The 25,683-nt window shown below is 36.1% G+C and overlaps 1 protein-coding gene and 1 long non-coding RNA gene across 7 annotated transcripts in view; one reads left to right on the forward strand and one right to left on the reverse strand.

Moving 5' to 3' along the window:
- RUNDC3B (RUN domain containing 3B) overlaps positions 1–25,683 on the reverse strand; it is a 174,835-nt gene that overhangs the window by 115,907 nt on the left and 33,245 nt on the right. For 3 of the 6 annotated variants that reach the window (XM_032253022.1, XM_032253019.1, XM_032253018.1), the window contains exon 3: positions 3,401–3,451. The exons of the other annotated variants lie outside the window; for them this stretch is intronic. In XM_032253022.1, the coding sequence (XP_032108913.1) occupies positions 3,401–3,451 (51 nt within the window). The remainder of the gene's footprint in view (positions 1–3,400; positions 3,452–25,683) is intronic. 6 annotated transcript variants of the gene reach the window in all.
- Positions 1,130–23,825, forward strand: LOC116533315. The gene is made up of 3 exons (XR_004261199.1): positions 1,130–1,140; positions 10,590–10,595; positions 23,710–23,825. It is a non-coding gene; the product is annotated as an uncharacterized LOC116533315 (long non-coding RNA).

The raw sequence follows: 25,683 nt of genomic DNA on the forward strand, positions 1-25,683 counted from the left end.
AGGGCATGGTTTGCTTTCCTGTAATGTAATTTTAAACCTTCTTTTTTTTTCTTTTTTTTTTTTTGTGGTTAAGAGAAATCTTTTTTTTTAATTGCATTTTAGGTTTTGGGATACATATGAACAACATACAAGATTGTTGCATAGGTACACACATGGCAGTGTGATTTGCTGCCTTCCTCTCCATCACCTCTGAAGATGTTTGTAAGATGAAGATGTTTGAAACATCAATTTGTAAGATGTTTCAAAGTATAGCTATTGACAAACAAAGAGTATTAAAAAAAAAAAAGCCCTGTTTTAGAGGAGAGAAAACAAAGAGATAGAAAAAGTAGAAAACTAGAGTTACGTTAAGCAGAGAAGGAGTGGGCACTAAATCCTTGGGACTCCTGCTATGGGTAGGGCATGCTTTCTGCAAGGACTTTTACCCAAAAGATTATGAAAAGATTTCACAGATTACAAACTGAGAAACTAAGCAATTGACAGGATGGCATATCATCATGACTTGCAGGGCCATAAATCAACCAGTAAGATAATAACATGTTTATCTGTTCCACAATTAGATAGATGTAAGGATGACTTTGCTTGATTCTGCCTTCCTTCCTTTTCCATTTACAAAATTTCCAAAGCGAAGCTCTTAATTTGAGACACTGAATATTTCACATTCAGAAAGATTTCTTCAAGAGAAGGCAGATTCCCTATCCAGAACCTCCAAAGAAGCTTTCACATAAATTGTCTGTATGTCCTATGATTTCAACTAAATAATAATTTCTGCATCTACAGAAAGGTTTAATTTAGTTAAATATAAAATGTGTTTAATTAGTTATCTGAGATATTATTTGAACATCACTTTTACATAAATACAGATTGACTGTAATAGTCTATAACCTGTATTTAACAGGATAATTAAAAAACAAAGTTACAAGCTGCTCATACCTTTAAAAATAAATATCGAAGTAATAAATAACCACTCCCCAAATACTTTCACTTCCTTTAAAAATAAGCACAAAAGACAATCACATAGCAAGAAACTGACTACTCCGTATCTTGAAGAAATGCTATTCCAAAGACGAGATATGCTGTCAATAAGAGAATTCTTTCTAAAGTTCTCATAAGTATAGGGATATAATATGCTTTCAATGATAGGTGTTCTTGGAAGTTAACTTTTTACCAATGAGAAAGTTAAACAAGTTTTTTGAAACATATTCCCATCCCAGCAATTCAACTCTATTCATTTTTAGGCACAGAAACAAATGGTGAAAAGTTTGCTAGACTAAAAGATAATCTGTTACTGACCAGCTATGTGATTATCTTTCCCACTAAATTGCCTCATCTTGAGGACCTAAAAATTGCCTGTGTTCTCTAGGGTCCAATGCTACTCTAAAATTACTCTTCTATACTATCTAAGTAGGATATCTATTCACATGTTGCAGTATGTCCATGTTTTGGTTGTATCTTATTTTACGGTCTGGAGACCTTCTAAGAACAGAAATTAAATTTTCTGAAGTAGTTCTCTACTAAGCAGTAGCTGACCCATCATCTTTTCATAACATAATAAAAAACATAAATGAATCAGTTAAGTGACTTATTTCCCCACCTTTATTAAGAGTACTTAACTATATAAAGAGTAAATGAAAAACCAATTTCACAAATGAAAAATCTGTTAGAGTTAAAATACATCACCTACTTGACAATATTAAACACTATTATCTCTGAGCTGCTATGCCTATAAACAAGCAACAAGGCAGTTCTACCACATTTTAATAAACCACTATTGATATCACTGCAAAAGTTGTCAGGTATTTAAAGGAAATTGGTTCCTTTAAAATTTAAAGTGAACTTCTCACTTTAAATTTTGTAGCAGCAATCCCAAGTTTCTTACTGCTAATTTATGAAAGCCAGTTTAATATTATATACTATTTTATCAAACAGAGAAAATTTCCATTTCTGAAAAGGTCAGAAACTTGTCCTTTAAAAAAGGTACTATCATTAGTTGAGGTTTATATTTATCAGACAATCCAGCTTTGAAGGTAAAATTATGACACTGATTCATTTTCTAACTAAAATCTCAAATTAATGTTCTAAAAAATAGAACAAGGGTAAACACTTAAAAATAGCTACATTTTAAATTGAATCTGAGGAAGTCAGAATCTACATTAGATACTGAATTGTACTTACATTGCTAGTTCTACATGTTACTTACAGGACACTTCAAGTAAATCATTTAGGCACTATGAATCAGTTCCTCATCTATAAAATGTAATTATCCTTTGGTATTGACAATTTAATGTATAATTCACTAGTAAGGAATTTATCACAAACATATACAAATATCTAAAGTATGTGTCTATACCATAACGATTAGTCAACTCTTAATTTTCCAAAACAAAAAGATTAAGATGACAAGGTTCAGCAAAAATCTGAATATTGAATCAACTTAATGGGCCTTTTATCCAAGTAATTTTACTCTCTCTGAAATGAAGAACAAAGGTTTTTTTTGTTTTTTCTTCCACCAGCATTATTAACATAAGGCTTAAAATACTGGTGGACTGAATTTGTACACTGATGGTGGAAGTCCACACAAAGAGCTACACATACATGTGTACCTCTGAAGAAATCAAGTATAATGTGGCAGTAGTGATTAAGACTACAGGTACAGAACATAAAATAGATAAAATTGTTGAAAGGACTACTTGTGGGAATTAGAATTAAGGAAATGATATTGTTTTTTACTTTTTCTCCTTTGTTATGCTGTAATCTTTAAAAATAATAATAAGTACAGAGGCCAAGCACTGTTTCGCATACAGCAGAAACTCAATTTTAAAAAAAGTTCTGAATAAATAAATAAAGGTATGCATTCTACCTGGGAGAAAGGAAACTAAGAAATACATTCTCACTAATGGTTCAAGAATGAAAAAGCAGTTATTGTTGATAATGCCACATCTATGTTTCACTGAGAGACTGGAATATTCATACAGCTTCCCTCAGCTCTTACTTTGCATGTAATATTTATTATACAGCACTTACACAATAAAGGAAATAATGAATAAATCTTATATTATTAAGAGAATAAGAAAGTATAAATAACACTGGTATGTATGATTAATAAAATATAGTGATTAAAGCCATGGAACATAATAGAAATATGCAGGAATCATGTGGGAGAGGGAAAAAAAGTAAGTAGGTTATTACACTGTGTGGATTTATAAGATTTTAATTTTAAAATTTAGCATAAACATACTTGCGCCCTCTGGATTTAAAAAAACAAAAACACAAAAAAAGAAAGCTTTGCGAAACCCATGCAAGGTACTAAAAAAGATCACTTAACTGATACAGCCCTCCCCCGAAAGTCAATTCCATGCTCCCGTGCAGCTCAGTGGCGGGAGACATCACCAGCATAGAGTACCTTGAAGAGGTATTTGGAGATGAGCCAGCCATCTGCAACTTTGGGAAATCTCTTTAAAAAAAATAACAACACAGAGATATTTAAGAAGCCTGCCATCATGTTTACAATTCCAAACTGAATAGCCCAAGTAAGATGGCTACATGTAATTTTGAAACAGTAAACACTACTTTTACCTACCAAATAAATTAACTCTGTTAAGATAAATATGAGCTACACTTGGCAAGTAAATGAAGCTAGTTCCTTGTAGCCTATTGTACTGGAGAGGCTAGGGTGTCTATACATCATAGAAATACGTGAGCAGAAGTTGTTCCCTGTTTACTTTTACCTCCATTATTCTTTCTCAGATCTAATAAACTGATGAGTACAATAGACCTCAAGATGAGTGACAGCTTGACTGAACTTGCTGGCTATGCACCTCAGAACTTGTAAGATTGGTTAGGAAAAAAATCACTCCTTTGGAACTATATGGCTCAGAAACTTCCCAACTTTAGAATTTAATACACATTTTTAAATGTTAACTTGTCTAAAAGTTATAAACAAATATATTTTGAAATGTAGCAGTTCCTTCTCTTTTGTTTTTTCTGCTTAAGAATTGTTAAAACTTTTGTTTTCTTCCTTGTATGAAAGCAGCACTTAGATATGACATAAAATATTGTCAGTTTAACCAACATTGACTAAATGCCTACTCTATTAAAAAGACTGTTTTATTTGCTATAGCTTCTAATTCTTGTTTAGCAATCACCAACTGGAAAAGTACTAGGAACTCTCACTATGTTCTTTGGGAATTGCTAGTATAATAATATGGGAAAACTCCAAAGTCAAATTTCTGAAATAACATTCCAAACAAAAAACATTTCCTTCTCTCATAGTCAAACACTGAAATCTCGAAAAGCACATGGTCCCACACCTTTCCAAACACTTAGATCCTTTATAAAAACCAAATAAAAGACAAACATATGTAGTTAGTAATGTGACATGAAAAATGAAAGAGATACATACAGTTGTGCTACATCTATGCATCTGCCATTCACTTTCTATCCTCTTAATTCTGTAACATTTCAAACAAATATTAAGTTTGGAAACACACATATCCAAAAGGATCCATAACTTGGTGTGCTAGTTAATGTCCATATTAGAACATGATGTTCTTGCTACAGCTACAACGAACAGAAATGAAATTTCTCAGCACTGAAAAGTAAATCAGAATAGAATGCTTTTCATCGCAAATAACATCAATTCTTAACGTTTAAACTACATTTACTATCTTTGTCTAAAACAAAGTTCTCTATATTGTTTGTGATTTATAGATCTAAAAACTTATCAGTAAAAACACTTTCCATGAAAATCTGACTTAAAGATATTTTACTACAAAAATGTACCAAATAAGCTACATCATGACCAGATTTATGGCATTTCTTAATAAATCCCTCAGGTAAGATGAAAAACAATTACTGAAAATACCATAAAACTCAATTTATAGGGCTTTTGTGTTTGTCTGTTTGTTTGTTTGATTGATTTTTAAGAGACAGGGTCTCACTTTGTTACCCAGGCTGTAGCTTAGTAATATATTCATAGCTCACTACAACCTCAAATTCTTGGGCTCAAGCAAACCTCCTGCCTTAGGCTTCTGAGTAGCTAAGACTACAGGCGCATGTCATCAAGCTCCACAAATGTTTTTGTTTTTTTTTGTAGAGACCAGATCTTGCTATGTTGCCCAGGCTGGTCTTATCCTACTGTGTTCAATGGATCATCCTGCCTTGGTCTCCCAAAGCATTGGGATTACAGTTGTGAGCCACCATGCCTGGCCTAGATTATGTTTGTTACTATTTTTTAATCTGTTAGTACGCTAGCCTCTGTGCCCTGATTTTCATTTTGGCTGTGAAAGACCATGGGAACATTTTCTTAAAATTTTCACTAATTTGTAGAATTTAATTGCTTTAATTATAATTTAATATGATTAAACCAATCTAGACAAGTTAAAAGCCACCAGAAATATCTAGACCAAACAACAATCCACTATACTCCAAGTTATCTGTAATCAAATTTTAACAGCTTTCATTTTATAGATGAGACAAGACAGGCTCAGAGACAAAGCTACCAAGACCCAGCAATCAGTGTTATCTGTCATCTCATGGTGCTCTACCCTTAGGAGACAGGCAGGACCTGACTGATGGAGGATAATTAGGTGGTTTTCCTGGTTGGTTAGAGTTCTCACAGATAACCTCAGAAGGAAGGGGGGAAAATGAGGTAGTGAAACATGTAATGAGAGGGAATATAAATATTTTTCATATAAAGTTTAAATCCTTAGCAAGCAGAAGTGCTGCCCTTTAAAAAATAAGTGAATGACAAAGGTCACATTATTTTAAAGTGGCCCAAGGCTAGTTTGTAGAAGGGGTTCTTATTTGCCATCGAAACAAAACCTTTTGTTATAAAATATATAATGTTAAAAGAAAGTGAAACAGTAGCTTAGAAAAACAGTTGAGACAAGACCAAATAAACCAGGTTCAGAAAGTGTTTTGCTCAAGAACAACATTCATTCAAATACAACAGTATAATCATACCACATAAAGTTGTTTTAGGTGTTAGTTTCTGAAATCTTAGGCAAAGGTAGAATCAACTCAGAGATGAATATGCAATAGAAGAATGCTTAATTATACGGAAGATAGACAGCACTTCCTGACCCAAAGAGTATGCAATTTTCAATATGAAATAACTGATGCATAATTTTATTAATACTGAAATTAGCCCTCACACAAAAAAGATTACTGGCCACTGCTTTAAATAAATAAATTTGCCTTTATAAGAGTTAATATGTTTCTAATTCATGAATATGATATTTATCTTATATATTTTTCATGTCAGTCATGTTCCCACTTTGTTTTCTATTCATTTCCATTTCTTTGATCATTGAACATTATGATTGACATAATCGAAGAATTTTAACACAACGCAGAAAGTAAACTTTTAGCTTTTGCTATATTTATTCTAATTTTTTTCTCCCTATCTGCATATATATTTTTTCCTAATAAACTTGAAGGTAAATATCTTTATATAAATGTACCAAGATGGATCATGGAAAATACTCCTAGATAAAATAGTCTGCAAAGGGATTGCCATTTGTAAGCCAAATAAACTAATTATAAATGATCAGAAATAATTCAGACTTTTCACAAGTCTTGTCTATAAATTAGCAATATCATATAGAACATATTCTATTCATTACTAATACTGTTAAGGAAAGTTGCTTAAAATTGTGAATCTTCAACCTTGTATTTATATATGAGAAAAATTCAGTGAAGCAACAGTTACAAATGCAGTAGTACTATAATTGAGCTAACAATGAAACAGTATATAACTTTTCTTAAGCTTTAAAATACTACTTTAAAATGCCATTTACAGGTAGGTGGTAGGTATTAATATCTTCGAAACAAAGTATTTGTTCATTGATTTAATAATTTTTACAATATTGAGTATCTAAATTGTGCAAATCTTTTGAAGTTTAAAAGTCATAACTTTAAAGGAAAGAAAATGTAAAAAAAATTTTAATAAAAATAAAGATCACATGAACAGTGGCAACCAACTAAACAGTGGCAACTATTAATGAATAGAAATTAATACCTTCCATCAAATTAAGGTACTTGAATTTATGGATAATAAAAGTAATAAAAGAATAAAATATATCAAAGATATCTGTACTATGGGGTCATCTCAGTTTCTTATAGCAAGAAATCTAGGACCCAGGCTCATTGGATTACACCTGTATTCCTGGACCTTTGGGAGGTGGGGAGGCAGGAGGATCATTTGAACTCAAGAGTTCGAGACCAGCCTGGGCAACACAGTGAGATTCCGTCTCTATACAGGATTTAAAAATTTTTTAAAAATATCTCTATGAGAGTTATTTAAAAATTCAGAGATTTAAAGTAAAAATATAGTATATATGCAAACACACATAAATATTTGGCATTCAAGATTCTAACATACTTCAATCAACTCTTAATTATAGTATATATTAGAACAAATAATACATCAGAATGGGAATTTATCATTAGACTTCTAGTAAAGCAGCTTGCAGTGTGATATTGTTTACCTTAAGGAAAAGAGGTAATAATACCATAAAATGATTTTGAAAACAACAACTCATTGAGATTAGAATATCAGAAAGATGTAGGAACTGAGATTATTATTATAATACCCTCCTAAAATGAACAAAGTCCACTACATTATGCAATCTTTCTCCTGTTCAGTAAAATGAAAAATATTTACTTTCTTTAGATGAGCAATATTAGAGCAATAAAGCAAAAATTGAATTATGTAACAAAATTAACAAGAAAGCATTTTTCCGTGATTAAAAATAAAGTATGACTTGATCATTACAAGTACTGTAAATTACTCTATGCTAATTTGCAAAAATCACAAGGTCAAACTGGGAATGTCTCATTAATTTTTTAACAGAAACTCAAAGGACTACAAACAGATAAACACAAACAAACTAACATCAGAGATCATCAATTTCTGTTAAAGACATGAAATTTAGAAATTTTAGAATAAAACATTTCTTTAACTCATAAAAAAAGACATTCAAAAATATCTTAGATAATTTTTATCAGTATAATTTATTTAAGTCTTTTCATAATATCATCTTCTTTGTGGTACTCTCCCTTCCGCAGAATCCAAATCTAAATTTTGAATCATTTTATTTAAAGAGATTTTGAAAGTGACATTAATGTAAAATAAACCTGAAAAATTCCCCAGGGAACCAAAGTTTAGAACCATTATTAAATCTCTCATTCTGTGAATAAGTAAATATTTAAATTGGGGAATGAAAATAACTCCTTGAAAATTCTGGCTTGGTTATAAAATATCAAGATCATTTTGTCGATATGTCCTAATAAATAAATATAAATACTTAAGATTTTTTTTCACCCAGAAATACCTATAACAAACACAGTAATTAAGAGTGACTGTGTTTGTTAAGACACAATAATATGACTCAAACAGAAGCAAGTAACCAAGTATATGAGAATTGTGTTATAAAATTTTAGACATTCAAAACAATATAAAACATTATAGAACTAAGATAAAAATATTTCATGTTTTAAAACAGAAATCATAAAGTCTCAAATGAAAAATAAGTATAAAATAATAAACCACCAACAGTAATCACATAGGAAGACTGATATCAAGACAGAAAAAAGGTCACTATTGATCAAAATGGGTTTATATAAAAATGAGTCACACATGACATAAATAATTAGTTGGCCAGGCGCAGTGGCTCACACCTGTAATTCCAGCGTGAGGTGAATCACCTGAGGTCAGGAGTTCGAGACCAGCCTGACCAACATGGAGAAACCCCATCTCTATTAAAAATATGGGCGTGGCGGCGCATGCCTGTAATCCCAGCTACTTGGGAGGCCGAGGCAGGACAGTCGCTTGAACCTCGGAGGCGGAGGTTGTGATGAGCCAAGATGGCACAATTGCATTCCAGCTTGGGCAAAAAGAGCAAAATTCCACCTCAAAAAATAATAATAATAATTATTAGTTTCTTTCCTATTCTAGGGCAATTAAAGATTCTCTCCACAAAAGAAATAGGCAAAAATTCATAAACAGAAAATGGAAAAAAAGACTAGCATGAAAATACGTTCAATTTCATTTCTTAATAAATATAAATTAAAATAACAGGATAATTATGTGTGTGTGTGTATATATATTTCACCTTATGTAAAATTTGTGGCTCTCAATTTTTAGAATCTATGTAATTACCAACTTTCTCTCAAACCTTAAATTTATTGTAAAACATTAACATAGAGGTTAATTTTATTCTATATGCAATTTAAAACATCAAATCAAATTTACTAAGGTATATATAACCCTGAATGCTTCAAGAATTACGTGAATATGATGATTCTGAGATACAATATCTGCTTCAGCATTCCTAAATTTCCAAGTACATAACTTAAAAGAATGTTTCTCAGAGGGGCCTCGCCTTGTCTAAAGCCAAACTCTGGTGACCTTCAGAGCCAATTTCTTATCTCTGGTATCATATTTTGGCCTGAGTATATGGGATTTTATTGGATGAATTGTGTTCATATGTTACTACAGAAACAATTTAAGTCTCATTTGTGTTCAAATCAAGATTTTTTTCCAACAAATGTTGGAAAATCTTCAAAAATGAACAAAGAAAACTCAAAAGCCAAATGAACAGGTTTATCATTATCCATTGTTTCTAACAATGTTTATACTACACTTCAAAAGACGGCCTCATGGGGAGGTAACTATTTATCCTCTAAGTCAGGAAGAGCTTTGAGGTTCAAGCCAGAGTTCCTGAGCAATGCTTAGGTATCCTAACAGTTCAATCGGATTAGAGAAATTCTAAAATGTCAAGTCACAGGAGTTCTAACTCTTTGTAAGCTTCCAAATCCAAGTCCTATCAGAAAAAAATATAGAAAATATTACTCTTACATCAATTTTTCAACAAATATTGACTGAGTTTCTGCCTTATCGTAGACACTGCTCTAGAGATTTGGGATACATCAATGAACAAAACAGGTGAATATCTTAACCCTGGTAAAGCTTACATTTTAGTGGAGGTGAAGAAAGATAATAAACAATAATCATAATAAGTAAATAACATAATATGTTAAAGTTAAGACAATGTAACTCAGTGGGAAGAGGGCAGTAATGCTTGGGGTTGAAAGAAGGGGAGGTGATTTATCATTTAAAATATAGTGGAAGGGTTAAATCTCATTGAGTAGTTTTCAAATGGATGAGAGAGTTAACCATTCAGATACTGGAAGAAGTATGCTCCTTACACAGAAAACAGTCAGTGCAATGGTGCCTTGTGGTAGAATGTGCCTGATATACTCAAGAAAAATCAAAAGACTGATAAGGCTAGGGAACAGTAACTTGTGGGGGAAAAATTAGCTGTACACAAATATAACTGGAAAAAAATGCTAATCAATATGAAATCTAACTGAATGTGAGTCAGCAAGCCAAATGTTAATAAGTATAATTAGCAGATTACAGCAAATTTAACAGTGTCTTATATGTATCATTTTTTTCTTTAATAAGTGCTACATTTCTAATTGACAGTCTATAGTTCTTTAGTATACTCAGCTCTCAGTTTTTTCTTTTCTTTTTTTCTTTCTTTCTTTTTTTTCTTTTGGACATATAGTCTCACTCTCTTGTCCAGACTGGAGTACAGTGGCACAATCATGGCTCACTGCAGCCTTGGACTCCTTGGGCTCAGGTGATCCTCCCTACCTTAGCCTCCCAAGTAGCTGAGACTACAGATGCACACCACCATGCCCAGCTAATTCTTGTATTTACTTTTGTAGATGTGGGGTTTCACCATGTTGCCCAGGTGGGTTTAGAACTCCTGGGGCTCAAGCGATCTGCCTGCCTGGGTTCCCAAGGTATTGGGATTACAGGCATGAGCCACTGCACCTGGCTAATTTTTCATTTTAATCCATTATTTCCCATATAGCCTTTACAAAAACCACTGATATATCCCATCCTCATGCTACCAAGATGAAGTCTACAATGTTGTCTCTGACTACTTTACTGCTAAATTTCATATTTTTCTTAATCTATGTGGCTTACTAGTTAGTCCATAAAGTCATAGATGACATTTTAGAGAATTGTAATTTTCATTTGAGATACTTTTATAACTCTTTATTGTGTAAAGCCTTCCCTGACCCATCCAAGAAAAACAGGTATTTACTTGTGAGATATACTTGTTAATACTTCTGTTATGACTTGATGACATTATTATACACCATTATTTGTTAATGTGTCCTTCTTCTACCTTTCAAGACTGAATTTCATGTGAAAGCATACCTCATTGATCTTGTATCATGGACCTCATTGATCTTGTATCATGGGCCCCCAGCACAGGGCCTAAATTTGTTCTTGAATAAGAGAATGAATAAGGTAAAGAGAATAGAAAAATTATTAAAAAAAAATTGTGGGTGGAGGGAAGCCAAAAAAAGCAGAAAGTATATATTAACTGTCAAATTTAAGGCATCTGTTTCAGAAAAAGAACAGGGAACTCAGGCTATGATTCATTTCCAAAGCAAAGGAAAAGCAGAAGTAATATTTGGCCAAGAAAAATATGGAGGGGTGATAGTAAAGGAATATTCCTTGGTACTTCTTTTTACTGTGCTCTGTGACAAATTATCCAGTTTTCTAAAGTAAGTGAGGATCAAGGAGTTGGAATCCTATATATTATAATCAAAAAGTGGGATCTTCCCCATTTAAAAATGTTTTAATGGGAAGTAATAGAATTTGGGGGAGTTATAAATTTATTCTTTATAGTAAATTTGCTGTTGGTATACAGTTCTATGAGTTTTGAAAGATAGAGGGAGACACGTAACCATGATTATAAGACAAGTAACAGTTCCATCATGCAAAGAAGTTCCTTACTAATGATGCTATATAGTCAACCCCCACCCTGCAACCTTTAATCCCTAGTACTACTTATCTATTCTTTGATACTACAGTTTGGTATTTTTTAGAATGTCATATAAATAGAATCATCTAGTAACCTTTAGAGTTTTTCTTCTTTCATGTAGCCATAATGTATCTGACATTTATACACGTTATTGTGTGTGGAAATGTTTTTTTCACTTTTTATTACTGAGTTTGTTGGTGTACGAACATACAATAATTTATGCATTCATCACATAAAAGATATTTGTGTTGTTTCTAGTTTTTGACAGTTATGAATAAAGCTGCTATAAACAGGTTTTTGTGTGAACTTACGTTTTCCTTTCTCTTGAGTAGAAGTGTGGGATTTGAGACTACAGGGAAATAAAAGTATATTTAACATTATAAGAAACTGACATACTGTTTTCCAAAGAGGGTCTGCCATTTTGCACTCTCACCAGTGATGTATAAGAGATCCAATGTGCTCCTTACCCCGAAAAGAGCTTCATAAAGGTGTATAGCGGTACCTAATATGGTTTGAATTTGTGTTTCCCTAATTACTGATGTTGAACATCTTTTTATTTGTTTACTTGCAATATGTGTAACTTCCTTGATGAAATATCTGTTCAACTCTTTGCACATTTTAAAATTGAATTAGTTTTCATATTATTAATGTTGTTATAGCAGTTCTTTGCATATTATGAATACAATCTCTTTGTCAAATACATGATTTGCAAATATTTTTTCCTGGTCCATGCCTTGTCTTATAATTGACTGTCTTTCAAGGAGTAAAAGCTTTTAATTTTGATGAGGTTCACTTTATCAATTTTTTTTTTTTGTTTTATGGATTGTACTTTTGTTGTTAAATCTAAAATCTGTTTGCCTAATTAAAGGTAAATAAAGATATTCTACATTTTTGTTTAAGAGTTTTATTCTTTTACATTTTATGTTTACACCTATAACCCACTTTGAGCTAACTGCTGTAGATAATGTGATGTAAGAAACAAGTTGCATTTTTTTTTTGCACACAGATATCCAATTATCCTAGCACTTTTTAAAAAGATTTCACTTTTCCATTAAATTGTCTTTGCATCTAGCAAAATGAATCAAGTATATTCGTATGTATCTTTTTAAAAGCTCTTCTATTTATCTATACGTATAAGCTTTCAACAATAACACACTGATTACTGTATCTTAATAGCAAATCTTAAAATCAGATAGTTTGAGGTTCCAACTTAGGTCTTCCTTTGTGAAATTATTTTGCCTATTCTGGTTACTTTGACTAGCCATATAAATTTTAGAGTAAGTTTTATATCTACAAAAAAGCCTTTAAAACTTTGAGATTGCATTGAATCTATAGATCAATATGCAAAGAGCTGACATCTTAACAACACTGAGTTTTCCAATCCATAACAAAGAGTTATCCATACAAAATATCAACAGTATCAATGTTGAGAAACCCTGTTGTAAATGTCTACAGATGCCCTTTAAGGAAGTTTTCTTCTCATACCTAAACATGAAGATTTTTTATTAACATGAATAAATGCTGAATTTTGTAAAATGCTCTTCTATGCTTCTATTGATATGATCCTATGATTTTTATTCTTTAGCCTGCTAATAAAATGAAATACATTGATTTTCAAAGGATGGAAGCATCCTTGCATTCCAGAATTTTATCTGTGAATATGTATTGAAGATTCTGGTGTCGGTGTCCATGAGTGGTATTGGTATGTACAGTAATTCCTTGTTTTAATGTATTTCTCTTTATTGTGCTTTTCAGATATTGAATTTTTTAGATGTTGAAGGTTTGTGTCAACCCTGCATCCAACAGGTGTCATTTTTCCAATAGCATGTGCTTATTTTATGTCTCCCTGTCACATTTTGGTAATTCTCACAATATTTCAATTTTTTTCACCACTACTGTATCTGTTATCGTGATCTGTGATTAGTGGTCTTTAATGTTACTATTGCAATAATTTTGGGGCACCATGAATCATGCCCATATAAGATGGCAAGCTTAATTGATAAATACGTGGGTCCTGAATGGTCCAGCTACGAGCCATTTCCCATCTCTCTTTTTCTCCTCAGGCCTCCCTATTCCCTTGAGACACGACAATGTTGAAATTAGGCCAATTAATAACCCTATGATGGCCTCTAAGTGAAGAGTGGTATGTCTCTAACTTTAAATCAAAAGCTGTACATGATTAATCTTATTGAGGAAGGCATGTCAAAAACTGAGATAGCCAAAAGTTAGGCCTCTTGTGCCACTTAGCCAAGTGGTGAATACAAAGGAAAAGTTTAAAGGAAATTAAAAGAGCTACTCCAGTGAACACAGTGAAGGAAGGTGAAAGAGCCTTATTGCTGATATGAAGAAAGCTTGAGTGGTCTGAACAGAAGACCAAACCAAGAACAACATTTTCTTAAGCCAAAGCCTAATCCATAGCAAGGTTCTCTCTTTAATGCTATGAAGAATGAGAGAGGCAGAGAAGCTGCAGAAGAAAAGTTTAAAGATAGCAGAGGTTGGTTCATGAAAGTTCAGAAAAAAGGCCATCTCCGTACATAAAAAATATTAATAAAACAAAAAGGTGAAGTAGCAAGTGCTGATGGAGAAGCTGTGGTAACTTATCCAGAAGATCGAACCAACATAACTGATGAAGGTGGCTACACTAAACAACAGATTTCAATGCAGACATAACAGCTTTATGTTGGAAGAAGATGCCATCTAAACCTTTCATAGTAAAAGAGGAAAAGTTAATGCCTGGCTTTAACTTTTAAAGCTTCAAAGGACAGGCTGACTCTATTATTAGGGGCCAGTGGCTTTAAATTGAAGCCAATACTTATTTACCATTCAAAAAATCCTAGTGTACTTAAGAATTATGCTAAATCTACTCTGCCTGAGCTCTATGAATTAAACAACAAAGACTGGATGACAGCTCCTCTGTTTACAACCTTGTTTACTAAACATTCAAAGTCCACTGTTTTGATCCATTATTCAGATAAAAGCTTCCGTTCAAAGTATTACTGTTCACTGACAATGCACCTGGCCACCCAAGAACTGTGATAAAGATGTACAAGGAGATAAATGTTGTTTTCATGGCTTCTAACACAACATCCATTCTGTAGCCCAGGTAATTCAGATTCAAGTCTTATTCTTGAAAAAATACATTTCTTAAGGCTCTAGCTTCCATAGACAATGAATCTTCTGATGGATCTGGGCAAAGTAAATTTAAAATCTCCTGAAAAAGTTTTATCAAGAATATTCGTGATTTATTAGAAGAGGTCAAAATACCAACATTAACAGGAATTTGGAAAAAGTTGATTCCAACCCTCATGGATGACTTAGAGGGATTCAAGACTTTGGTGGAAGGAGACACTGCAGATAACATGGAAATAGCCAGAGAACTAGAAGTGGAGTTTGAAGATGTGACTGAATTGTTGCAATCTTATGATCGAACTTGGGTTTCTTGAAATGGAATCTACTCCATTTTAAGTGAAGACACTGTGAACATTATTGAAATGATGATTTCAAACAACAAAATATTTAGGATATTAAATAAACTTAGTTGATAAAGCAGTGACAGAGTTTGAAAGTACTGACTCCAATTTTGAGAGAAGTTTGACTCTTTAGAATCCATATCTCATCTATGAGATCATGTCGTATTTGTCTTTCTGTGTCTGGCAAACTTCATGTAGCTTAGTGACCTCCATGTTCATATAAGTTATTGCAAATCATAGGATTTTTTAAAAATCTGAAATGGTATTCCATTGTGGTGTGTGTTGAGGGGGTGAGAGTATACACTACAGTTTTATTAATCTATCCCTCTGTTGACAGTTACTTAGGTTGTCTTAATATTTTGGCTACTGTGAAAAATCCTGCAATAAACATAGAAGTGCAAATCTCTCTTCCAAATCCTTTATTTCTTTCAATAAATACCCAGAAGTAGAACTGCTGAATCATACGGTAGTTCTACTTTTAAGTTTTTGAAGAACCACCATACTGTTTTCCATAATGGCTGTCCTAATCTATATTCCCACCAATAGAGTAGAAAGGTTCCCTTTTCTCCACATCCTTGCCAATACTTATCTTTTGATTTTTTTTATACTAGCCACCTAGACAGATGTAAGGTATTATCAAATTTTGTGGTTTTGATTTGCATTTTTCTGATAAGTAGTGATATTGTCTTTTTTTTTTTTCCTTTTTTCTTTCTTTTTTTGAGACAGCGTTTCACTCTTTTTTCCCAGTCTAGAGTGCAATGACATGATCTCGGCTCACTGCAACCTCCACCTCCTGGGTTCAAGAAATTCTCCTGCCTCAGCCTTGCGAGTAGCTAGGACTACAGGCATGCACCACTACACCTGGCTAATCACTGTATTTTTAATAGAGATGGGGTTTCACTATGTTGGCAAGGCTGCTTGTCTTGAACTCCTGATCTCAAGGATTCACATCCTTGGCCTCCAAAAGTGATGGAATTATAGGTGTGAACCACTGCACCTGGCCTCTTTGTCCATTTTTAAATTGTTTTATTTTTTTCTACTGAGTTCCTTAGATATTGTGGATATTAACCCCTTATTGGATACACGGTTTACACATGTTATCTCTCATTCTGTAAGTTGTTTTTTCATTTTGTTGATTGCTTCCTTTGCTGTGCAGAAACTTCTTTTGTTTGTTTTTTGAGACAGGGACTCATTCTGTCACCCAGGCTGGAATACAGTGATGAGGTGATTGCTCACTGAAGCCTCAAACTCCTGGGTTCAACTAATCCTCCCACCTCAGCCTTATGAGTAGCTGGAACTATAGGTGCATGCCACCATGTCTGGGTAGTTTTTAAACTTTCTATAGAGATGGGATCTCAGTATGTTGCTCAGGTGGGTCTCAAACTCCTGGCACTCTTGGTTTCACGCAATCCTCCTGTGTTAGTGTTGCAAAGCACTGGAATTACAGGTATGAGCCGGTATGCTTGGCTTGAAACTTCTCAGTTTAACGTTGTTCTACTTACAGTATTTATCTTTTCTTTGTTACCTGTACTTAGGGTGCTAAATCCAAAAATATTTTTGCCAAGAGCAGTCCCAATGAGTTTTTTCCCTATGTTTTCTTTTAGTAATTTTACAGTTTCAGGTCTTATGATAATTATTTAATTTGTTTTGAGTTGATTTTTATGTATAAGAGAAGGGTCCAATTTCTTTTTCTTACATGTGGATATTCAGTTTTCTGAACACTATTTACTGAACAGATTATCCTTTCCCTGTTGTGTACTCTTGGTGTCTTATCAAAAATTAGTTGACCATGATATGCATATATTAATTTCTGGGTTCTCTAGTCTGTTCCATTGGTCTATGTATCTGTTTTTGTTAGTACCAAGCTGCTCCAATTACTATAGCATTATAATGTAGTCTGATATCAGGAAGCACAATGCCTTCAGCTTTGTTTCTTTTACTCAGGATTGCTTTGGCTACTCAAAATTTGAGGTTTTGTATAAATTTTAGGAAACTTCTTTTTTCTATGAAAAATATCATTGGAATTTTGATAAAGATTGTATTGATAGAGACTGCGACATCAGGAAGACTGGCAAACTCTGAACAGATATTTGCAGTGAAGGCATTTAGAGTGGATGGAGGGAGGAAGCAGATGCTGGGTGGAAGGAAGAAGAAGCAGATAACACAGCATGGGGAGGCTAAGCATCGGGACTTGTTCCTGGCCCCCAGGGAAAACACGAGTTGAACAAATGAGGAGTGGCTGGCTCTCATCAGAGACTGCCAGGATCCAAGCAGCAGGAGACCATTCTCCCACAGACACTTGAGCTGGCAGGGAGAGATGCCTGAAACGGCTGTAGGTACAGGAATCCAGCCTGTGCAAAACAAAGAGGGTTTGGCACAGGAAGAGCTGCAGTAGAGTACGTCCAAGGATACCGTCCTCCAAGGCTTCCTATGCTCCTCTGGGAGACTTTGGCCTTAGGGTGACTGTCAGACCTGGACAGAGCAAGGCAGGCTTGTGTGTGGGACAAAGCCAGTCTGATCTGAGCACCGTCCTGTCAGCTAGCCTCTCCTTGGATGCCAGCCTCACCATGCCCACTTGCAATGCAGCCTCAGATGCCCAACCAGTGTGCTTCCTGGGAGCCCTAACATGCCTCCTTTGCTGACAGACAATTCTTGACCATCACAGAGCTCCAACAGACCAGCCTCTGCCAATGCGTGCTAGTCCACCCACAGCTTACCCACAAGGCAGACTTGCCTCACCTACTTTACTGGCACACATTACTTGCCTATGCCCCAACTCCCCACTGCTTTGCTGGCACATGTCACCCTTCTCTCCCCTCCCATGCTGGTGTATGTGTGTGTGTGCACCCTGACACCCTAGGACTGCCGGCATGAGTGTACCCTACCATTATTCCCCCACTGACATGTGGACACCAAGATACACTGCCAGCAATGTGAATATACACACTGATATCAGCAACCACAGCAACTGTTAGCACCCTGTTCCTGCCATGATGGCAGCAAGAGAGCAAGCACAGATGCCAGCACCTCCACCCCTGCCACAGCTGCATAAGTACCTAAAGGTACATCACTGCCCCACTCCCAATGGTAACCTGCCCCAGCCAATGCATGTGCACCTCACTACACTTCTACAGATGCTGGCACACGAGGAAGCATGGATCCCACTGCCACCACCTCAATGAAGTGCTTTAGCTGGCACCACTCATAGGAGTACTGTGACCAGTGGAGTGAAAAAACCTTGGCCTTTCCAGTGCAGCAGGTTCCTAACCTTGAGGGGCCAGAGAACAAAGCCAGGGGCCTGATACTAGTCCCCCAGAGTTACAGCACACAGCCTAGGAGTGATGAGCTAAGTCTTGGCCCACTAAAATCTTCCAGAAATGAGGCCAGTCAACTGAATCCACTTACGTCATAATCAAACACCCAAGGGCATCAAAGAATAAAAAGGAAAATAAACCTATCCAAGGACAGCAGCATCAAAGGTTGAAGGAGCATCACTCCACACACAGAGATGAGAAAGAACCAGCACAAGAACTCTGGTAACTCAAACAACCAGAATGTCATTACCTTCAAACCACCACCTAGTTGCCCAGCAATGGTTCTTAATCAGGTTGAAATGGCTAAAACGAGTGACACAGAATTCAGAACACGAGGAATGAAGATCATCAAGATTCAACCAAATGTCGAAACTCAATCCAAGTAATCTAAGCAATACAACAAACTGATACAGAAGCTGAAAGATATAAGGGCCATTTTAAGAAAGAAGCAAACTGACCTGATAGAGCTGCACACTTCAAAAATTTCATAATATAATCACAAGTATGAATAGCAAATTCAACCAAACTGAGGAAAGAATCTCAGCTCTTGAAGACTGGTTCTTGAAATTAACTCAGTCAGAAAAAAAAAAGGAATAAACAAAACCCCTGAGAAATACAGCATTATGTAAAGCGACAAAATATATGATTCATTGCCATCCCTGAAAGAGAGGGAGGCAAAGCAAGGAAATTGGAAAACATATTTGAGGATAACAACCATGAAAATGTCCCCAACCTCACTAGAGAGGCCAACATTCAAATTCAGCAAATGCAGAGAATCCTGTGAGTTACTATACAAGATGATCATCCCCCATGACATATAGTCATTAGATTTGCCAAAGTCAAAATGAAAGAAAAAATGTTAAAGGCAGCAAAACAAAAGGGGCAGGTCACCTACAAAGGGAACTCCATCAGGCAAACAGCAAACCTTTTAGCAGAAACCCTACAAGCCAGAAGAGTTTGGGAGCCTATATGCAGCATTCTTTTAAAAAAAGAATACTAGGGGAGTGGCCAGGATGGCCGAATAGAAGCAGCTAGTGTGCATGGCTCTCATGGAAAGGAATGAAAGAAGTGAGTTAATACAGCCCTTTCAACTGAAATATCCAGGTACTCGCAATAAGATTAATCAAGGAAAAAACTTGACCCATGGAGAACAAAGAAAAGCAAGACAGAACAACAGCCCACCCAGGAGCAACATGGAGCCAGGGAAACCTCCCCTGACCAGGGAAGCAATGAGTGAATGTGTGACCCCAGGAAACCACACTTCTCCCACGAATCTTTGCAAACCTTGAGTCAGGAGATCTTGTGAACCCACTCCACCAGGGCCTTCAGTCTCACTGACAGAGCTACATGGAGTCTTGGCAGAGCTGTCACTCACACATGCATGGAAACCCTGGATCCTTAGATACTTCGGCTTTCCAGCAAAAGTAGCTGCAGCTCTGGCAAAGTGGAAGGTTAGACCCCTGTATGTATCCCTTGGAAAAAGGCTGAATCTAGGGGGCTAAGCAGCCAAAGCCTACAGTCCCCACTTTCACGGCACCTCTTAAGACCCACTGGGCTTGGAATTCTAGCCACTGGTAGCAGCACTGCACCTCTCTAAGGAGGAGCTCCTAGGGGAGGGACAGGCCACTATCTACGCTGTTTGGGCACGTTAGCCATTCCAGCCTCCAGGCTTTGGAGAGTTCGAGATGACGGAGGTGGAAAGGATCCCCCAGCACACATACAACTGCTCTACCAAAATGTAGCTAGATTGTTACTGTAAGCAGGTACCTGATCTTGTTCTTCCTTTGGGTAGGACCTCCCAAATGGGGACTCTAGCCATCCCTGCCTGTGTTCTCCAGCACAGATTTGAATTCTCCCTGGGATGATGCTCTCAGAGGGAGGGGCAGGTCATCATCTTTGCTGTTTGGGCAACTCAGCCATTCCTACCTTTGGGATTTGGAGAGTCTGAGCTGACTGGGAGCAGAAAAGACTCCCCAGAAATCACAGCTGCCCTACCAAAATGTGGCCAGACTGCTTCTTTAAGTGGGTTCCCCCAATCCCACTTCTCCTCACTGAGCAGGACCTCCCAACTGAAGCCTCCAGCACCCCTGCCTGTGTTCTCCAGCCAACAGAGAGCTGAATTCTTCCAAGACAGTGCTCCCAGGGGAGTGGCAGTCACCATCTTTGCTATTTGCATGAATTAGCTATTCCAGCCTTCAACCTTCAGAGTGTCTGAGGTAACCAGGGGCTGAAGTGGATCCCCAGCACAGCACAACAGAGCTGTTCTACCAAAATGTGGCAAGACTGCATTTTTAAGTGGGTCCCCAATCTTGCCCCTTCTTACTGGGTAGGACTCCCAACTGAGGGCACCACTCACTTCCTGCAGGTACATTTGGGCCAGCAATAGGCCTGTACCACCCTGGGACAATGCTCCCAGAGGGAGGGGCAGGCTGTCATCTTTGCTGTTTTGCAGGCTTCACTAGTAAAACCTCTAGGTACTGGAAAATCCAAGGGAAGTAGATACTGGAGCACACCCCAAACATATCACAGCAGCCCTATGGAAAATTGGCCATAGTGTTAAGTAGGTGTCCATTCCCGTATATCCTTACCAGACAGGTCTTTCAGGCTTGGGTCTCCAGCCACTGCCTCCCCTCCCCGCCCCACCACCAGAGCTATTGAGCAAGTAACAACTTGGCAACTCCCTGGACAGAGCCTCTAGGGACAACGGAAAGCCTCTCTGCCACTACCTCTGTAGTGGAACTGCCCTTGCTGGACCAATAAGGGAGCAAAGACCCTAAGTGTCTCATCCACACCAACAAGCTGTAGTCAACCCAAGTAGAGGAAGCCAGTATGTTTCCCATAGTTCTCACACACCCCACAGTGCTTGTGACCAGACAGGGAGCCCTTGGCTTGGGCCCACATCACAGACCCTCCATCCTGGGCTGATTGAACTGAGGGACTGCTGACTTCCATCTCTCTGGGTTGGAGCCCCCAGGAGACAAGAAAATGACCCTCAGCCACAACTACTAATAAAATCCCTTCTGCTGCTCCCTCCAACTTGGGAAAGGAACATAAACACTGAGATTGCCCCAAAGCTTCAGTGGGCAGCCCAGAAGTGCCAAACCACAATCTTCAGCCAGCATTCAAGAGGGAGAGAAACTCACACTTTTAGAACATTGAGAGAGAATATGGCTGCAATTGTGAGGAAACATACGGGAGCCACACAACCGAGCAAGAGTCTACCAATGAAAAGCCTAAGCCACCTGTGGGATCACACCCCAAAGCTTCAACATCAAAAATGCCTCACTAATATACCCATATCTGAAACCAGAGACAATAAGTCAGCTTCAAATAAAGACACTGCAAAAAGCCTTGGCCTGGTGAAAACATCCAAAAAAGAAGTCTGTTGACTATACTTAATTTACACTGCAGATAAAGGAACATCCACACACAGGGATGAGAAAGAACCAACGCAAGAGCTCCAGTAACTCAAATGGCCAGAGTATTGTATACCCTCCAAATGACTACACCAGTTCCCCAACTAGAGTTCTTAATCAGGCTATACTGGCTGAAATAACAGAAAAACAATTCAGAATATAGACAGGTACAAAGATCACTGAGACTCAGGAAGATGGCAAAACCCAATCCAAGGAAAATAAGAATCACAATAAAATGAGACAGGAGCTGAAGGATGAAATAGCTGGTATAAAAAAAGAACCTAATGAGTCTGACAGAGCTGAATAACACAATACAATATTTTCACAATGCAATTGTAAGTATTGACAGCAGAAGAAACCTGAATGACTTTGGGGTAAATAATGAAATTAAGACAGAAATCAAGAAGTTCTTTGAAAACAATGAAAACAAAAATACAACATACCAGAATCTCTGAGACACAGCTAAGGCAGTGCTAAGAGAGAGCTTCATAGCACTAAATGCCCACATGAAAAAGTTAGAGAGATCTCATATTAACAACTTACCTTCACAATTGAAAGAATCAGAGATGCAAGAACAAATCAGCCTCAAAATTGGCGGAAGACAAGCAGTAACAAAAATCAGAGCTGAACTGAAGGAAAACAAGACACACAAAAAACAATCAAAAGATCAATGAATCCAGGAGCTGGTGTTTTGAAAAAACTAATAAAATAGGCCACTATCTAGACTAATAAAGAAGAGAGAAAAGCTCAAAATAAACACAATTAGAAAATGACGAGGAAATGTTACTATTTTTCCCACAAAAATAAAAACAACCAAGAGAAACTGCTATGAACACCTCTACACACACAAACTAGAAAACCTAAAATAGATGGATAAATTCCTGGACACATACATCCTCCCAAGACTGAGCCAGGAAGAAACTGATACTTCGAGCAGGCCAATAATGAGCTCTGAAATCGAATCAGTAATAAATAGCTTACTGCCCCCCGACCCAAAAAAAAGACCAAAGTCCTGAAAAATTCATAACTGAATTCTACCAGATGTATAAATGAGAGCTGGTACCATTCCTACTGAAATTATTCCAAAAAAATGAGGAGGGGCTCCTCCCGAACTCATTCTGTAAGGCCAACATTATCTCAATACCCAAACCTGGAAGGTACACAGCAAAAAGAGGAAATTTCAGGCTAATATCCTTGATGAACATCAATACAAAAATCCCCAATAAAATATTGGCAAACCAAATCCAACAGCAGCACATCAAAAAGCTAATCCACCAAGATTGAGTAGGCTTTAACCCTCAATATGCAAGGTTGGTTCAACATATGCAAATCAATAAATGTGATTCATCACCTAAATAGAACTAAAGACAAAACCATAAGATTATCTCGATAGACACAGAAAAGGCAAAAATAACAGGTGCTGGTGATGTTGCAGAGAAAAGGGGATGCTTATACACTGCTGGTAGAAATATAAATTCGTTCAGACATCAGTCATTGTGGAAAGCAGTATGGCAATTCCTCAAAGAGCTAGAAGAAGAACCACCATTCGAACCAGCAATCCCATTACTGGGTATATACCTAGAGAAATATAAATCATTCTACCATAAAGACACATGCACACATATGTTTAATATCACTAAAATGGCTATACTTCCCACAGCAAAGAAAATGTGATACATATACGCCATGGTACTACACAGCTATAAGAAAGAATGAGGTCATTTCTTTTGCAGCAACATGGATCAAGCTGGAGACCATTATTCCTAAGTAAAATAATGCAGGAACAGAAAACCAAATATCACATGTTGTCACTTGTAAGTAGGAGCTAAACACTGACTACACATGGAAACAAGGAAGGGAACAACAGACTCTGATGTCTACTTAAGAGTGGAGCGTGAGAGGAAGGAGAGGAAAAAGCTAGCTCTCAGGTATTCTGCTCAATGCCTAGGTAATAAAATGATCTATACACCAAATGCCCATGAAATGCAATTTACCTAGTGAAAAACCTGCACATGTACCCTTGAACCTAAAACTTTAAAAAAGGAAATATTGCACTGAGTCTATAGGTCATTTTGGGTAATATGGACATTTTAACAATAAAAATTCTTCTAACCCATGAGCATGAGATATATTTCCATTCATTTGTCTGTTCTTCAATTTCTTTCATCAATGTTTAGTAGTTTTCAGTGTATAGAGGTTTCACTTCCTTGGCTAACTTTACTCCTAAGTATACTATTCTTTTCTGATATAAATGGGACTGTTTTCTTAATTTCTTTTTTTGGATAGTTTATTTTTAGTATATAAAAATGTAACTTATTTTTGTATGTTGATTTTGTATCATACAACTTCACTGAATTTATTAATTCTAACCATTTTTTGGTAGACTATTTAGGGTCTTGTACATGTAAAATAATTTAATCTGCAAATAGAGATCATCGAACTTCTTATGTTCTAACTTGGATACCTTTTATTTATTTTTCTTGAATAATTGCTCTAGCTAGGATATCCAGAATGATGTTGGGTAGAAGTGGTGAGAAGGGACTCCCTTATTATGTTCTTGATCTTAGAGAGCTTTCAGCTTTTCACCACTGAATATGATGCTACCTGTGTGCTTGTTATATGTTGAGGTACATTACTTGTTATTATGCTGAGGTACATTACTTCTATACCTTAATTGTTGAGAATTTTTATTATGAAAGGATGTTAAATTTTGTAAAATGCTTTGCTAAGCTTCTTGAATCTATACATTTAGTCTTCCCCCAATCTAAAAATCTTTAGTTATTATTTTGTCAAATGTATTTTCTGTACTAATCTCTCCCTCCTCTCCTTCTAAGACTCCAATAACACAAATTCATATCTTTTGCTCAACATTTTTAATTTTTTTCCTGTTCTGTTCTTCAGATTTGATCATTTCTATTGATTTACTTTGAAATTCATATACGCATCTCTATCAGTTCCATTCTGCTTTAGAGCTTCATCTAGTGAATGTTTTATTACAGACATTATACTTTTAAATTTCCATGGTTTTTCCTGAAGATTTTATTTCTCTACTGAGAATTTCCATTTTTCTATTCATTTCAAGAATTACACCTTACATCATGGAGCAAGGTTATAATGGCCGCTTTGATGTCTTCGCCTGATCATTCCAACATCTGAGTCATCTCACAATGAGGATCTTGGTTCCTTTGAGAATTGGTCACATTTTCCTGGTTCTTTGTAAGTAAAGTAATTTTTGTTTCAATCTAGAATATTTTATTTTTTTTAGAAATGGTATCTTGCTGTGTTGCCCAGGCTTAAGTATAGCTGCTATTCCCAGGTGCAATTACAGTGTACTACAGCCTTGAACTCTGGTGTCAAGTGACCCTCCTGCCTCAGCTTCCTGAGTAGCTTGGATTACCGAAGTGTGTCACCATGTCTAGCTATCCTGTATGTTTTTAATTTGATATTATTTTAAAAACGAATGACAGCATCTTTCCTCAAAATGCAGAGAGACTAGAAGATACAAACATGTAAGCCAGTAGCTACGACACATTGATAAATACTGTATGAAATGAATTGTGTCCCTTCAAAATCCACACGTTGAAGTCCTATCCCAATATATCTGTATTTCAAGATAAGCAGTATAAGGAGTTAA

The sequence above is a fragment of the Sapajus apella genome, unplaced genomic scaffold (genome assembly GCF_009761245.1).
Source record: "Sapajus apella isolate SASKATOON/1434 unplaced genomic scaffold, GSC_monkey_1.0 scaffold81, whole genome shotgun sequence".
Lineage (NCBI taxonomy): Eukaryota > Metazoa > Chordata > Mammalia > Primates > Cebidae > Sapajus > Sapajus apella.